At 44.7% G+C, this 16,751-nt stretch overlaps 2 protein-coding genes across 4 annotated transcripts; both read left to right on the top strand.

The window, feature by feature from the left end:
- Positions 1 to 591: 591 nt before the first annotated feature.
- LOC125540287 (anamorsin homolog) lies at positions 592 to 5,006 on the top strand. Of its 3 annotated transcripts, XM_048703891.2 has the most exons (8): positions 610 to 785; positions 893 to 1,052; positions 3,597 to 3,757; positions 3,845 to 3,940; positions 4,017 to 4,176; positions 4,268 to 4,404; positions 4,522 to 4,596; positions 4,690 to 5,006. In XM_048703891.2, exons 2-8 carry the CDS (start codon positions 917 to 919, stop codon positions 4,726 to 4,728), a joined length of 804 nt encoding a protein of 267 aa, XP_048559848.1. In that variant the 5' UTR covers positions 610 to 785; positions 893 to 916; the 3' UTR covers positions 4,729 to 5,006. The 3 variants fall into 3 exon arrangements, with proteins under 3 accessions (XP_048559849.1, XP_048559847.1, XP_048559848.1); XM_048703892.2 differs by having other exon boundaries at positions 592 to 1,052; positions 4,271 to 4,404; XM_048703890.2 differs by having other exon boundaries at positions 603 to 1,052.
- Positions 5,007 to 12,461: 7,455 nt separating this feature from the next.
- Positions 12,462 to 16,508, top strand: LOC125540286 (DHHC-type zinc finger family protein). The gene is made up of 5 exons (XM_048703889.2): positions 12,462 to 12,737; positions 13,932 to 14,166; positions 14,303 to 14,601; positions 14,722 to 15,212; positions 16,009 to 16,508. The coding sequence occupies exons 1-4, from the start codon at positions 12,699 to 12,701 to the stop codon at positions 15,208 to 15,210; spliced, it is 1,062 nt and encodes a 353-aa protein (XP_048559846.1). The 5' UTR covers positions 12,462 to 12,698; the 3' UTR covers positions 15,211 to 15,212; positions 16,009 to 16,508.
- The last annotated feature ends 243 nt before the right edge of the window (positions 16,509 to 16,751 follow it).

Here is a 16,751-nt window from a genome sequence, read left to right as displayed (position 1 = left end):
TAGCCCGCCCCGTGTGTCCCAGAGTGCGGCCCGTGCATGCGCCTCGTGTGCGCGCACCGAGTTCGTCAAGAATGCTCGTCCTGACGCCGACGCCGTCTCCCTCCCCGCCGCCACCCCCGCAGCCTCCCGCCTTGGCGGCCGAGGAGGAGCGGCTCCTGCAATCTGGCATGGAGGACTCCGAGCGGGAGTACAGGCGCAATAGGAGGAGGAATGGGAGGGCCTGCAGGAGATGCTCGAGCTATTGGCCCCCGGAGACGTGCACCGTGTACGTGCCATAGCTGCACGTCAAGCAGGAGGTGAAGGAGGACTGGAGGAGCCCACGGAGGAGCGTGCATGGGCGCCGTGGTCATCAGCAGCAGCCCCGCCGCCTGCACAGCCTCCCCCACATCGACCTGACGAGCGACGACGAGAATGGTGACGCGTGAAGACGGCGGGTGTGACGGCTTGGGCTTCTGCGGCGCGCGGGGCAGGAGCTCCCGAGCGTAAGCGCTGGCGTTTGAGCTCGCGCGAGTTAGCTAGGGCCAAACAAACTAGGCCACCCGGCCCGGACGGTCGAGACAAGCCCGTGTGCCGCCGCCCTGCACCGTTCCCACCCTCCTCCTCTCGTTGCCGCACCACCACGCCCACGCCACGCCACGCCACGGAAAGGGAAGCTTCCAGAGCTCACGCACGCAACCAAAACCCGAATTCCCATTCCCCTTCCCCTTCCCCTCTCGCGCACCCGCCCACGGGATTTCCTCCTCCGCCGCCGCCCTCCCTCCCTCCATCGTCAGATCTATCCATCCGTAAGCACCCCACCTGCTTTCCACTCGATCCGCGCGCCCCTCCCGCCGCCGTCGCCGGCCCTTCATCTGACTCCCCCCCTCCCCTCTCCGCCTCCTCGCCGCTGCAGGTGATTCCGTCGGGGGCGGGCCACATGGCGTCCACGGCTGCGGCGGCGCTCGCGGTGACGGACGAGCTGGCCCTGCCGCTCCGCGCGGTGGGGGACCTGGCGGCGGCCGCCGGGGTCTCGCGGGAGGAGGTCGTCGTCATCACGCAGTGCGCCTCGCTCGGTCGGTAACGCCTCCTCCATCTCGCCCCCTTCCGCCTGTTACCGATTTCGCTCAAGCGTCGCCCCGCCCATGCTAGGGTTAGGACCCGCTGCATCTTTATTACAGTAGTAGAATATATAAAATCCGAGGGTACGCTCTTTCTCGAGCGGTGGCTTATATAATCAAATTTGGGATTGCCCCTTGCTCATCACCATATATTGCCTTCTTGGTCGTTCATACTTAGGCTTGATGCATTTAAACTTATTCAACGTATGATAATCTTTGCTAACTTGAAAGTGCCACTGTGCACATGTGAACAATACACATATAACACATACATACTTACCGCTCCCTCCGTTCACAAATATAGGATATTCTGACTTTTAACTAAATCAGATGTATTCCCTCTGTTTCAAATTACTTGTCTTGGATTTGTCTAGATACGGAGGTATCTAGCACTAAAATGAGTCTAGATACATCTGTATCTAGACAAATCCAAGACAAATAATTCGGAACGGAGGGAGTATATTGACTCATTTCTGTCCGCTCGCATCCGTCCAGATAAAAATATACAGTATCTCACATAGTAGAACATCTCTGGCTGTTAGCCTACCACTCATGGGCTGCTATATGAATTATCTATTACACGGTATGTTATGTGTCCCGGCGTCTTTCTTATGGACAAACAATCCAATTGCTGTGTACTTCACAAATCTGGGAGTAAACATTTTACTATTTTTGCTCCTGACGATTTTTACTTGGTCTTTCAGTTTAAATATGTCACATCCTTGTATAAAACTTGACTCTGTCACGTACCTGTTCACAAAACTTTGTTGTAAACATGGGTCAGGTGGGATCTGAAGCAATGTGTATGCCTATAATAGGCTTAGGACCTTCTGCACGTTTAGAATAAGTACATCTGAGATGATAATATTTCCCGAGGGTTAGGTTAGAATCAGATTCACAGTTGCCTATTGCTTATCAGCATACTACCCGTGTGCTGGTTCTAACTTGGTCGTGTCGCGACTTCGCTGCAGTTCAGTTTTGATCAATCTATGTGCACTCATGATATGCTTGATTCGAGTTCACCTTTGCTGTTGTTGTAGTTTCTGATTTGAAGCTTATGCCTAGCATGCTAATTGCCTAGTTCTCAAATGTCCTCAATACTTATCCATCTGTTAAATATAAGATAAGAGTAGGCATAAAGCACATACGACCAATTGAGAAAGGGAAAACATAATAGGTATCCTTGCTTTAATAGCGAGGGAAAAGGAGAGAAAATCATTTTCCCATCAGGCCATCACTCATGCACTTCAATGTAGTGCTAGTACAAACTATGTAATTTAGCTAATGTCTGTTGTGTGGACACATGTTTTATTGTTGTGTCATAAAAGGCTGGGAGGAGTAAACACGTAATCGTGCTCACTTATTATTCTGCTATGCTTCAGATTATACGATCAGAGCGAATAGTATTTCATACCTAGACTTGATAGGTTTAAACTTATTCTACATACGACAATCTTTGCTAACTTGAGTGTTACTCTACACATGTAAAGAATACAAAGAAAGCACCGTACTTGCTGGTTAAAAACGCGGGAAAAAGCGACGCCTATATTCTTGTTTTGGCTGGGAGAAAAATATACTAGTATATCTCACAGAATAGACCTTTTGGCTATTAGGCTACCACTCATGGTCGGCTATATGAATTGCCATTACACTATGTTATTTGTCCCGACGTCTTTCTTATGGACAGGCAATCTAATTGTTGTGTAGTTCTAGTTCACAAATCTGGGATTTGACATGCGTTGTTTTTGCTCTTGATGACTCTTACGTAGACTTCAGTTTCAATATGACACATCCTTGTATATAAAACTGAAGTCTGTCATGTTACTGTTTGTAGAATTTTGTTGTAAACATGGGTCTCAGGTGGGACCCATAGCCACGTGCATGCCTATGCTCTGCATGTTCAGAATAAATAACATCCGAGGGACAATATTTCTCAAGGGAATGGGGATAGGCTAGAATCAGATTTGATGTTGCCCCTTTCTTATCAGCACACTGCCTGTGTGCTGGTCCTAATTTAGTCTTGTGTTCCAACTTCGCGGCAGTTCAATTTTGAGCAATCTATGTGCGCTCCTGATATGCTGGATTGGAGTTTACCTTTGCTGCTGCTGTAGTTTCCGACTTGAAGCTCCTCATGCTAATTGCCCAGTTCTTTCAAATATAAGAATACACGCAAAACACATACTACCAATTTCGGAAGGGAAAACGAAAAATAGGTTGGTATTCTCGCTTTAATCGCGAAAGAAATTGAGAGAAAATATGTTCCCTGCGAGGCTATCCATTCATGGACTTTAATGTAGTGCTAATTCACACTATGTAGTTAAGCCAGAATCTATAGTGTCAACAGACCATCCATTGTGTCTCAGAAGCTGGGGAAGTAAACACTTAGTTTAGTTAGTTGCATCTGGTTCTTATTATACTATGCTTCAGTATGCCATATCCTTGTATAAAATTCAGTTTATCATAAATCTGATATATACATTTGTTGTCAACATGGGTCAGGTGGGAAGTTGCCTTTTGATGATGCATCGGTGGGTGCTGTTCTATCTGTCATAAAAAATGTGGAGAGCTTTGGGGATAAGTTGGTTGCTGAAATTAGCCGAGTGCTGAAAGCTGGTGGAATTGTGCTGGTACAGAGCTTCACACCCTCTGCTGATCAGAAGGTAAATTGTGTGTCTGTTTTTGCTCACATCCACTGTATTGTAATGTTAATTTAGCACAGCCTGATTCTCTATTTTCCTCTGCATTAGCCAAACAATTATATCGAGCGCCAGCTACTCATGGGAGGTTTTGTTGAAGTGCAAGCTTCTGCCACAAGCTCGCAGGATAGTGTGCAATCTGTTACTGTGAGTATGGCACATTGTGTTAAGGCTACTGTACATGCTATTCTCTATGATGAGTGCTAACTCGAATCATTTGCAGATCAAGGCAAAGAAGCCCTCGTGGAGTATGGGTTCTTCCTTCCCCCTGAAGAAAGCAGTAAAGGCTCTTCCAAAGATTGAAATTGACGACGATGATGAACTGATTGACGAAGACAGCCTCTTGACTGAGGAGGACTTGAAGAAGCCACAGCTTCCAGTTGGTAAAGCCAACAAATCCTCAGATCTTGTTTAAATATTGTGAAGATGTTCTATTAGGTTTAGATGCTGAAAGTTTTGCTGTTGCTTCATCAGTAGGAGATTGTGAGGTGGGAGCTACAAAGAAGGCATGCAAGAACTGCAGTTGTGGCAGGGCCGAGGCTGAGCAGAAGGTGGAGAAGCTGGGGCTCACTGCAGAACAGATTGATAACCCTGTCTCAGCTTGTGGCAGTGTAAGTACAATTGCTTCTTTGTAGACATAAAGTGCCAAATGGTGATTTCCACTGGTCGTTGCATGCATGTGGTCAACTGAATATCTCACATTATTCTCTGTGAACCTGCAATTTCAGTGTGGGTTGGGCGATGCGTTCCGATGCAGCACCTGCCCATACAGAGGCCTGGCGCCGTTCAAGTTGGGCGAGAAGGTAACCAATCACTCTCTTCAACCCTAGCTAGACTCACGAAGTTGGTTTTGTTTCGATGCGATATGCTTGCTGACTCCTCCGTTTCCTCTCCAGGTTACCTTGTCTGACAACTTCCTCTCGGCCGACATATGATGACGGACAGCAGCTGCGGATATGAAATGTGCCTTGTTGGATTTGTTGGTTCGTTAGGAAGATATATCTGCGTACGTTTTTTTCGTGGTGATGGTGGTTACAGCAAAAGAAGAGTGCGTTTGGAGTAGCAGCTCGTGTTAGCATGTCGTGCGTGTCCTTTCTCTCCCACCTAGGCTGAAGCGAGAATTGGATCGTGTGTGCGCCTCTGTATTCGGCAAGAAGATTACATGCATGTAATTTGACGAAGAAACATATGATGGAAAGACTTTGGTCTGCTACATGTTCTTGTTTTGCTCCCAAATAATCTACCTGACTATATATATTGGTATGTGGTTTATATTGGAATCTTTAAAAGGACTTATATTTAGGGATGGAGAGAGTAGTAATTAAATAAAAGGTTAACAAATTCTAATTATTTTAAATAAACTTAACCTTCCAATGTACTTGTAAAAAAATTCACAAAAAGGAAAAAAAATCTTGTTGACTTCTTTTCAGAAAAGACAAAGAAAGGTCAAAATAGTGTGAATAGTTACCTATAATAACTAGCAAACATTTTTTTGCTTTGAAGTCAATGCTGGTTTTCTATTCGTGAAAATTTATATACTTGTGCAAAAGAAAGTCAGGTTTATTGTGAGTTTAAAAAAATCAGGTTATATATAAAAAACTTTCAAACTTTGTTGACCTTTTCTAATTATTAATTTCTTTTGTCATATGAGATGTATAAACACTTAGAAACCAAAAGGTATTTCCCAGTATCTGTGTTATTTTGCCATATGTTACATTAGTCATTGTACTATACACTTGGGTTGTTGTGTGTTAGAGCATCTACAGCAGGAACCCACAAATTTGGGTCCTCAAACGTCTGCGGATGTGCAAATGGATAGTGACCTGCCAGGCTTTAAAATTTACCATTTGCAATCACATACCTTATTTTTAAAATAGATGATCATCACGTCTGTCTTGGGCCGGCAGGGCTGTCAAAACACACCGAAAAATACTTCAAATTTTCACATCTGTATTAGGTCCATCTAGCCGCGTGACGAGCAAGTCAGTCAGCTTAAATAGCCGGATCATCCAGAAGCGGTAAGCTTTTGATATCATTGCATACTTTCTTAATAGGATAGACCATCAATACGAATGATATATACTTTCTTAAGAGGATAGACCATCAATACGAATGATATATATTTATCACATAGAAGATTCATAGTTATGGTTGACGAGGGAAACATTCACGTCAGCATTGTTTTATTTTCTTCTAAATCATAATGTGTCGGTATAACTGGATGAAGAAAATAAAAATTTATTGTCACCGTAGTAAGGGTATCAACATATACTAATGAGACGGACTTGACACTCGATGAACAATCATCGATCGATAAAAATGCAATCTAGTGTCAAGTTATCTCGTTCACGCAACGAGAATTGATTGACCTATGCAACAACATAGAAGCTTGCTGTCATCCGCCGGCGCGGCTATTTAAGCCGGCCGCGTCCGCCTCGCACGGCTACATGAAACTAAAATTTGGGTGCGGCAATGAGAGACAAATGAGCTTCAGTGGCTGTAGGTGGGACCGCTACGACCTGCAGCGAGGTCGGCGGACATGTGCAGACACCCTATATCCACGTCATATTTGGACTGTATATGAGAAAGGCCGTTGTCTGGATGTTTGAGACGGGTTTAGAGCATCCGGCGGATGCTCTTAGGCTGGTCGTAATGGGAATATCGTAGGTAGTATCATGCATGCCAACTAAGCAATCTTGATGAAGTGATATGGAATTAAATGAAGAAAGAGAGGCTTGAGTATCATATCATGATACCGTATCATATTAAATGATGTGCTACTTTGTGTCATGCATGACAATAAATATAGTCCTATATGATACCAACATATAATACTATGCATTAGGGATGTAGTATCATACGCTAGTACTATCGTATGTATGATACTACTCTATGACTAGTATAATGCCCGTGCGTTGCTACGGGCTGTGTCATGAATATATTTTTACGGTTGCATATATAAATGTAATGCATGTCAAATTTTGCATGTATAAAAATGATATTCTGTGACAATTGAAAAGTAATTGAAATCCATTCAGTTTGCGATGTAAGTTCATAAGAAATCCAAAAATATTGCATGCTAAGAAATCTAATAGAAAGTTGTATGTAGAGTGCAATAATCCAACTAATTATCTGTTACAAACTTAGATCTACTTGATGGGTTTAAGATATTCCCATATAATGTGAGGACTGTTGTCTTTAACTTTATTTGCATGGTACAATGTGAGTCGCCCGTGCGTTGCTACGGGCTAGAATGTATATAGGTCAAAACTCAATTCTTCCTCATATGCCCGAGAGTGTTCGGACGTCAAACAGACGTCCATCAGGCTTCCCAAAATTCAACTGTCTGAAACAGTTTGGTCTCCCCAAATCCCGAGCACAACAGAGTTAAAGTCCTCGGCTTGACATTGGTGCTCGCATTTTTCTAGATTTATTTCAGGCCTTCCGGCGGTGTGCATTCAGAGGAGACGTTCCCGAGGACTATGAAGGAGTCTGTGGCGACTTGATAATGTGTCAGCTCAATTTCTCGGAAGTGCTCATAAGGATAAGGTGTGCACGCGTGCATTCATATGGGTGAGTGTTTGTGTGTATGTATGTATGTATGTATGTATGATCGCCTGCGTTTGAACTGTGTTAAAAAAAGATACATCCCATTGTGGCATTGCCCATTGGATGGTTTTGTTTAAGAAGGATCTTTATTTGGTTTCTTTTAGAGTTAATTAAAGAACATCACATATACTCTCTTATCTTGTGGTTGACCTCTTTTTGTAATTCTTCCTCCCTCTCTTTTTATATTACCATGTAAACCTCCTTCCATCTCATTGTATCTGTTAGCCTAGCCCAAACTTTGTACTCTTTTGTACATTTTTCCTAACTTATTAGTGGAAAATCTAAAGATCATAAGTTAGGTAGATGTGAAGGAAAAAAATACAGATTTACACTTATTTGCATAGATAGACCACCATGGACAAGTACTCCAACAGTAATATGTATGCTACACAAACAGAGGCACTCAAGCCTGGAGATCGCTTTCTCATCATCATCTTACAACAAAAAACAAGCCTCGTGCCAAATCCTCATGGTGCTAGTCATATATGTTTGAAACTTGCTTTTCTATGCAAATTGATGAACTGAACAATTGATTAGCAGCTAGCTTGTTGATTCACTTAGCACCGTGTGGTGATCTAGTCTATTAAGTTGATTGTACCTAATAAGTTTTTTATAGTTTGCAAAAATTTATATCCACCCAACAAAATTCATATTGGTATCATTCTCTAGATATTAAGATTTACATGCAGAGGAAGGTGCCGGTGCCAGTGGCCGCAGTGGCCGGTGCCGGCTCCCGCCGCGCCTCCAGCGCCCATCGCCGCCCCCGCGCCGCCGTGGCTGCCGTGGCAGCCGCCGCACCAGGCGGCCTTCGCCGCGCTCGCCGGGCCACTGCAGCTGCCATCCATCGCCACCACCGCCCAGCCCTGGCTGCAGTGGCAGCCGCCGCTCCTGGCGGCCTCCGCCGCGCCCAGCGCTCCGCCGCAGCATCCGCTGCCGCTGCCCGATGCGCCACCGCTGCAGCTGCAGCAGCCACCGCCGGTCAGCTCCGGCCCCACATCGACCGTGCCGGCGGGAGTTCCGCTCCACCAACTCCAGTCCCCGCCGTCGCCGTCACCGCTTCCGTCTTGGATCGCTACCCACCACGTGTCGGCGGTGGTGAGGCTGCAGGCTACTGCGCGCGGCCTCCTAGCGCGTCGGCCTGTGCGGGAGATGCGTGGTCTGCAGCTGCCGGTCCTCCAAGTTGCCCTTCGCTGCGCAAAGAATCTCGATCTCATTCGCTGCGCCGGGGATCTTGGGCATGCGGTTTCCCCCACGGGCAGCGGGCATGTTGTTTTCCCCGCGGGCAGCGACCTCAAAGTCTGCGACATCGGCGGTTGGGGGGCGCACCCCTCGTCATTCTCCATCGCAAGCCCTCCACTCTTCCCTGTGTGGTGCAGACCAACAGCCGTCCGGCAGGAAGAAGGCATGGTGTCACCGACAGCAGCGCACCACGTAGCACCACTGCATTCCGTCACCGGCCGCCGCGAGGGCGCCTCTGCTGGTCACTCTTGCGACCACTTCCAGGTGGTCCTACACATGCACTCCTTTTGTCCAGATAGTGTCCATGAGATCCAGGTGGCTGTACACGTGCACGTCCGACGTGCGGATGGTGTCCACTTTTTGTTAAGGGGTCCAAAATAAAGCGTCCCAGTCCATTTCAGGTTGAGAATAATAAAACAAGCCGAGATGTAAAAGGCTTGTTTTTAGGTGTTAGGTGTGTTGCGTTGAGTCATGGTTATAAGTTGGTTAGGTTGCAGCTTGAGGACAACCTGCATGTCCAGGTGGGGTGTAGTGTTAGAGTACGTAATGGGCCTAATGGGCCAGTTAGTCTTAGGGTTAATTAGAGATAAGAGTCGCTTTCTTAGGGGTCAAGTAAGCCTTGCTTGGGAGTCAAGTAAACCTTTCTATATAAAGAGAGGAGATGTATCAATCTAATCAAGCAAGAATTAAGAAGGAAATCCCTTCCCTCTTGCCCGGCCGTGGGCAAAAGGTCCCCGGCCGGCCCTCTCGCGCCCTCCTTCTAGCAGCGCCATAACACACAAAGCATTAAACTTTACAGTAAAATTCTTGGCTTGAAAAACCATGTAGCAGGGGAAGGGGAAGCACCATACTCTCAACATTATAGCTTCCTTGAGTGATTGGCAAGTAGGTTGAAAGTGGATGGTGATTTAGCAAAAATAACTGCATATCCATCTTCCATGTGTTCTGCGCGTCCACATGTTCTGCACATCCAGCTGAGGAGTTCAAAGAACCTCATGTTAGCACTTGATAAAATCAATACATTAGCTACAGTGCAGATGTATTAGCACTTGATATACGATCCTGACAAGAGGATCGGTTGTAATACAATATGTAATGCACGTTTGTCCAGCTTATACTATGTCTAAATCAAATTATCCAAAAAGTACCTTTTTGTCTTACTTCATGTGGCATTTTAGCAAATGGATATATCTCAAAGTAAAACTGACCACTAAAATCCCAACAAGAACCATGTCAAATGACTGAAGATGTATTCTTTCATGAAGCTTTCTCATATAATTTGATGTAATCATATTGCAAGAACTATGCTTCTAAACTTTGTTGAGATGAGAATTCCTATCAGAGCTACTACAAAATAATCAGACCCGGTATCGCCAAGGAGTATGTTTTATACCACATTAATTGGGATATGGCACATTGCCTTCTCCGGAAGCTAATCCCTACATGGAACTTAAGCAGTACCTCTTAAAATTTATCTCAAAGGAAGCATCGGCTCTGACGATCAAAGAAACTCACCATATACTGCTCCCAAATCCAAAGGAATTTCTTTTCTAAAGAAGAGATATATTTACTACAACACCAGAGGAATGATATTTTCTCACCTTCAGTCCATGCCCCATGGAAAACAATTTCTACATTACGCAAGCACAAATTGAAAATCCGGGGCTAAGATGTATATGCAATAGTTAGTTTACACTCTTGCATTACCAAAGCAAATGATTTGGTCACTTCCAAGTTCAAACATTACCTTGTCTAGTTCATCAGGAAAAAAAGAACATTACCTTGTCTAAGACATAACTTCTGATAACATGTAGGTGCAAACCTTTCTTTCATATAAACTTTATAAAGTAATTTTTGGGTCTTAAAGGTTATCACATAGAACTTCAGTTCAAGTAGGAAATCTTGATTCAGGAAAAAAAAAACATTACTTGTCTAAGACCCGACTTCTGATAAAGTGTAGGTGCAGACCTTTCCTTCGTATACACCTTATAAAGTAATTTTTGGCTCAAGGTTATCATATAAAACTTCAGTTCATGTAGAAAATATTGATAATACCACAAGGAATAAACAGGAACGATTAAAAAATATAGGGGTCTGCATCCTAGCTTCTCCAAATGAAGAACTTCCAGATTGTGACCAACGCCGTAATAGAAACTCTGTGCAAGCTCCCGCCCTTCCTCTGGCTGATTACATCATCTCAACCAAATTAAATTGTATTAGTTTACCTATGTTAAATGTCCAAGATGAGGCTGTTTCATGACAGAAGTAGGTCATATATGTCTTGGGCTGCATAATAATTAATTAAAAATATGAATGCCAGGAACAGTACAATGGTAAGGCAGGACAACAAAGAAGGGAACCAATCATCAACTGTATAACTGTACTTCCGTGAACCCACAACAATAATACATACGGGTAAGATCGTGTACAAATTCACAGTTCTTAAGAGATAAAAGTCTAAATAAAGTTGTATAAGTTCATAGTGTTCGGCTGTGACCTGGACACTGAGATAGGTGGTGGATATGCCGACGTCCTTGTCGAACTACAGGAGAATGCAAATTTCGAGTCCAACATGGTAGGACCATGGGTACCGGCAATTGTGGTCTCAATGTATCAGTTCTGAAAGAGTAAATAAACTTTGAATAAACATAAATATTCAGTCTCGTACCTGACATTAGCTAATTTGCTACTTCTTATCTGTATAGACTGCAAATGTGTTACACACGTTAGACCAGATATGCGTTTGACATGAATCTGCAATAAATCATCATGTACAAGTTAGACCACGTACGGGCTAATTTGCTGCTTCCTATCTATATGCATGTTCTTGTGAGTTTGACAGGAATCCTTATGAATTGAATTTTTAGATTTGTAATCCTAGAATTGAAACTCACTGTACCAAACATCCTTCTTCCAGCAGCTTAAATAGTACGGGAATAAAAATGGGCAAACTGTACCTGCCAGCACAAGGCAATGGAGGAACCGCAGTCCCGGATCCAAACTGTACCTGTCCAACTATGGCATCCACGTTGATCCACTCCACTGCGTCGATGGCTGGAGGATGAACGGCACATCAGCGCTGCAGGATGTGTGGGGCTTCGATGCGAGCGCTACAGGTGGAATAGACAGTGGGAGTTGTTGGTGATCTCGGGGCGAGAGCTGGTGGTCGCTCGGTTGTGGGTTCACGTCATGGAGGGAGGGTAAGGCGGCGAGATCGGCTTTGAGATTGGCGGCAGAGATTCCGAGGTTAACGAGTCCTCCGCGCTCCGCGGGTGGATGAAGGCCAGGGGACCGTGACAACAAGGGGTGGAGGGAGGCCACCGATCGGAGCGTGGGGAGGAGGCCGTTGGAGTGCAGCGAGGCCGGCGGCGTACACATGGCGGTGTGCATCCTTCGATCGATGGTTGGAAGCGAACGAACGAAAGATGGTTCGTTCGATTTTTTTTTGCGTGGAGGGAACTACCTGGGAGGTGGGGGGGAGTATGAAAATAAACCGTCTCGGGTGAGAGGGAGGTGGGAGGAAGTACCAAAGAAGTACCAAAAAAGACCGAATAAGGTGAAATGAAAATAAAACCCAGAACACGACCTACTAACTGAGACATTAGGAGTAGAGATACTCGTCGGAAGAAAAGTGGGATGTAGTAGTAGGAATCGTTCGAGGCGTGGATGAAGCTAACTTTTCAGACTGAAACCAGCCGAACTCCTAGTCATAGGACCAAACCGGCCGGACCGGTTCGCGCCGCACCACCTAGACCGACCGACTTGTCGTCGTCCACCATTGGTCACGCGGCGTGTAATATTTTAACTTCTTCTCGCCGCCTCGCTTTCCTCCTCCTTTCCTCGAATCCTTCGTCGCCCAGTCGTGGTCTCGTGGAACCACTCCACCACCACCAGGTCCGTCCGCTCCGCTCCGCTGGCGACGGAGATTTGCGCCTCGGTTGCTCCTCCTCTTCCTCCTCGCCCCCTTCCGCTGGCGCAAGCTTCGGCCGAGTTCCCGGCCGCCTCCGATCTCTCATCATCGCTCCCAGACCCCGCCGCCGGCGGATCTGCTCCGGCGATGGGGGAGCAGCCGCAGCAGCAGGAGCCGCTCCTCGAGGTACTTCTCCCCCCCTTCTTCTTCCCTCCCCTCTCTCCCCAAACACGCTCGCGCGCGAATCGGTAGGTGCCGCCAGCGGTTTCGAGCTTCCACACCCTATCCCCCGCCCCCGTGTACGCGGTTGGACCGCCCCGTACGCTGGCTGTCGCCCAAGCTTGGCCCCCATCCCGTCTGCCGGCCCCCTTCCGCTCCGTTTAGCGACATGGTAGGGATGAACACAACTCACGAGCAATGAGCGGGGCAGCACAAATTTTATTTTCTTTGCGATGAAAAAGGAGCTTTATTTCAAATTGATAAGAGTTACAGTCGAGATACATGGTGTTCCTAGATGCATCCACACAGCCGTGGTACACTCTATGCGACTATAATTCATCTTGTACATGATGATAGAGTTATGAGGAGAGCATCACAAGTCATCTGCTCTGCTCTATGCAACTCATGAAACAAACAGTGCTGCTGTAATTCTTTCCCTGCTATTATTAGGCTCACGGTTTGGCTACCAAGATTGCTCTTGCTCCCGCAGAATCGGGCTTTGGCGCTGTCTATTTGGCTCGAGATCGCACTAGGCTGCATGTAACTAAGGTCACCGCTTCAAGAGTCAATGTAGACCGGAAATTTTGGGCGTATTTACCTGTAGGCTAACTTACTTCATATATATATAGTTCTTCAGATGTGCAGCAGGTTGCTACAAAGGGAGTAACTGTAAAGTATGATGAAATTCATCTCAAAATTGCTCCTACGCCATCAGCCTCAATGGATTAGGGCGATCTGTTTCGAAAATAAATAAATGATTAGGGCGGTTTTTTCAGTTTCTGTTACTTGGATTGTGAACTGAGGCACCAAGTGCACTAGTCTCTTGATAAGGCCCATCAGTGGAAACCTGTTTATTTACACATGTAAAATCCAATGCTTTATAGCTCACCGACATAAACTAAATTCCTTAAAACTCAACTTATTGTGTGTATGGATTACTGCATTCCTGTGTTACCAAGGCCACCAATAATTGTTTCTGACTTCTGTCAAAGTTACTCTGTAAAGAGTGATATTTATACGATCTGTGGATTAAATGACTGCTCATAACTCGCCAACCCTACGCTCTGCGGTTAGCAACACAAAGAATGACGCGACGGAAATAGTTTAATTTGCTAATCTATCCTGCAGCAATGCTCTAATCACCATCCTCCTCCCGTTTAGGTAGAACAATGTCTCACGTCCATACCGGAAGATCATGAAGCCACTTGCTGGGGCTGCGGTCTTCGGCTTGTTTTTTCAAGTTATTCACCTGTCTATAAGTGTGGCTGGTGTGGAGCAGTCACCCAAGGCAACCAAACTTCAAGAAAACCTGACAGCGTATGCTTTTCTCACTGGAGGCGTTTCCGGGATGGGTTCTTTGTGATTGTGCTCGTCCTCTTCATGCTCTTCGTTATATGTAAGTTCTAAATCTCTCACTGTCATTTTCTGAAATGAGGACTTATCTGTTTATTCATGTAAGTTATGGTTCTAATATGTTTGAAGTGTTCCATAGAACTGCTGTTTGATTTTGTTTCCTTTTCGCCGTTTTACAGGTGGCGGGGTCTGGGCGGTGTATCCAGTTGTTTTCTCAATCAGCATCTTCTGTGGCATCTTTCACTGCACAGTCACAGCTCTCTTATCTATATTTACAATTGCAAGTTATTGTTTGGCCTCTTTCAAGTCTGCTGGTGCACCACCAGGCATACGTTGGGGAAGCTATCCCATGGTTGGAAAAAATGATCTTGAGAACTATACTTTCTGTACATATTGTAGTAAACCTAAACCCCCAAGAGCACATCACTGCCGATCTTGTAAAACATGTGTGGTGGACATGGATCATCATTGCCCATTTGTAAGTTGGATAAATTTGACCAGAATGATATCTTGATATATTTTGCACTATGTTGTATCGTGAATTGTTGCTAATTAGTTTTGTCTTGTTTTATTGCCTTTTTGTTGTGTTCATCTGCAGATTGGGAACTGTGTGGGAGCTTCAAATCACCAAGCTTTTGTCGTTTTTCTCATGTCTGTGGTCACGAGTTGCAGTTATGCTGCTATTATGACCATTTATGCAAGTTATCGTATATGGCCCCCTCTAGAGTTTCCAAATGTATCATCATATGGTCAAATGGGTTCTAAGAAAGTACTGATGGAGATCATTACTAGCGTGGCCAGTTCTGCATTCTTCTTATCAGCAAGGGGTATAATTCTGGTATATCTTGCATTTGCCAGTCTATCAGTTAATGCGGGTATAGCTGTGTTGCTGTGCCAGCAACTTAGCTTAATATATGAAGGAAATACATATCTTAGCCATATAAGCTCACCAACTGATATTCATGGAGAGAGAGGATTGCGAAATCTTGTTCGATTTTTTGGGTGCCCCTACCCTCTTTCTAGACTATTGTTGGGCTACACCAACACTGGCAAGTCGCAGAACAATTCAGGCTCAAAACTTCTTTAGAGGTATGCATCCCATTTTTTCAAGCGATGTTTACTTACCTGGTGTCGTTGTTTCATCCTTTCATATGTAGACCCGCTCTTGTATGCACAAGATAAATTTCCTTTCAGTTGTCCCACTTTTGTTAAAGTTGATATACAGTACACTCCACTGTCAATTTTGTTTCCACTTGGCCTTATCAAATGCACAGATTCGGTATTCTACATTATGGGCTTCAAAGGCCTCTTTGCCAGTCGCACCTTTACATATTCTAACTAAGTAGACTAGTCTGTGACAATAAAGTAAATGATTAATTGACCACTACTTGCGGGTGGTTGGTTTATGTTATAATACTATTCAACGTGTTCTTTCAAGATTGGTGGTGGATACACCAGTATGCACTATAGGCTGTTTTGCCAGCCTTCACGACTGTATATTGATAACTATGAATTCTCATCTAGATTATGTAATTAATGGGTCCCTTATAAAATATCATAGCGTTGATGCAAATGACAGATCTTTGCTGATTTTACAAACCTGTTGGCAGAATTTGGTAAATTGATTAGACCAAGGGAATATGTTTGAAGGTTTCATTGTGTGACTTACTGAGCTATATAATGGATAAAATAGTTATTATTTTAATAGTAACTTTAGCTGACCACAGCACACAGAATGGAAGGTGGAGCTAGTTAGTAGCCTGTAAGGCATCTGGCCATAATACTATTGGTTCCTCAGTTTCCGTATTCTGTAAACGCAAAGCAATCATGGTATTTTCTGATCCTTCGAATCGTAGACTGAAACAGAGGTTTTGTTTACATGCAGGCTCCATTGCTGCTGCCCAATAGCCAGTTAGTCTGTACAACTGAAGCTGATGATGTAAAATAGCAGTGATGTACATGATAATTCCTAATCTATAAGGGGGGCTTTGTTACAAAGATTTTCTTTTGGATTCAGTAGTAAAATGGCTGTCTTCAGGTGGATGTTTCACTGGTCTCGTTGCTTTACTCGAACAGTTTCAGCAGATGCTGAAATACAATGTGGTCCTATCTGTTCATTTCCTACAGATGATCTTGCTGCTCTGGTGAATTGCAGTATCTGGAATTCTGATAGTGGTGGAGTCTTTGCTCCAGTAGAAATCATTGTGAAGAAGTGAAGGTTAATTGTGATTTACAGTGACTCTGAATGATGCTGTGAAGGCGCAGAATGCTTGGGCGACATCTCTTGGCTGTCAAAATATACTGACATGTATAGGAAAAGAAACCCAACACTTGTTTTTCTTTAAACCATTTATATTAATCATACTGAAGTAGCCTTGGTAACCATGGTCGTCAACTCCATACAACAGGATTACCTGTGCTGTAATCCTTATGCATCTAGCGTTGTTGAACAGATGCGCATCCTGTGATATTAACGTATGCTGTGCATCATGGTCGCTAACTTATCTCTTCTTGTCAGTCAATACATGTTTGCTGTCAGCACCATACAGGCTCCGGTAGTACTCCCTTCATTCCACAATGTAATACGCCTACGCTTTTCGAGATCTAAGTTTGACCATGAATTTAACC

Source organism: Triticum urartu, chromosome 2A (assembly GCF_056163025.1).
Source record: "Triticum urartu cultivar PI428250 chromosome 2A, HENAU_Tu73, whole genome shotgun sequence".
NCBI classification, from domain to species: Eukaryota; Viridiplantae; Streptophyta; class Magnoliopsida; order Poales; family Poaceae; genus Triticum; species Triticum urartu.
The sequence above is the reverse complement of the archived record's forward strand: the minus strand, read 5'-3'. Positions and strand labels throughout refer to the sequence as shown.

Coding starts and splice junctions, on each gene's coding strand:
- LOC125540286 (XM_048703889.2), top strand. CDS start 12,699: ATGGGGGAGCAGCCGCAGCAGCAGGAGCCGCTCCTCGAG. Junction 14,167..14,302: donor CTTCATGCTCTTCGTTATAT/GTAAGTTCTAAA, acceptor GCCGTTTTACAG/GTGGCGGGGTCTGGGCGGTG. Junction 14,602..14,721: donor TGGATCATCATTGCCCATTT/GTAAGTTGGATA, acceptor GTTCATCTGCAG/ATTGGGAACTGTGTGGGAGC.
- LOC125540287 (XM_048703890.2), top strand. CDS start 917: ATGGCGTCCACGGCTGCGGCGGCGCTCGCGGTGACGGACGAGCTGGCC. Junction 3,941..4,016: donor ATAGTGTGCAATCTGTTACT/GTGAGTATGGCA, acceptor AATCATTTGCAG/ATCAAGGCAAAGAAGCCCTC. Junction 4,177..4,267: donor GAAGCCACAGCTTCCAGTTG/GTAAAGCCAACA, acceptor TTGCTTCATCAG/TAGGAGATTGTGAGGTGGGA.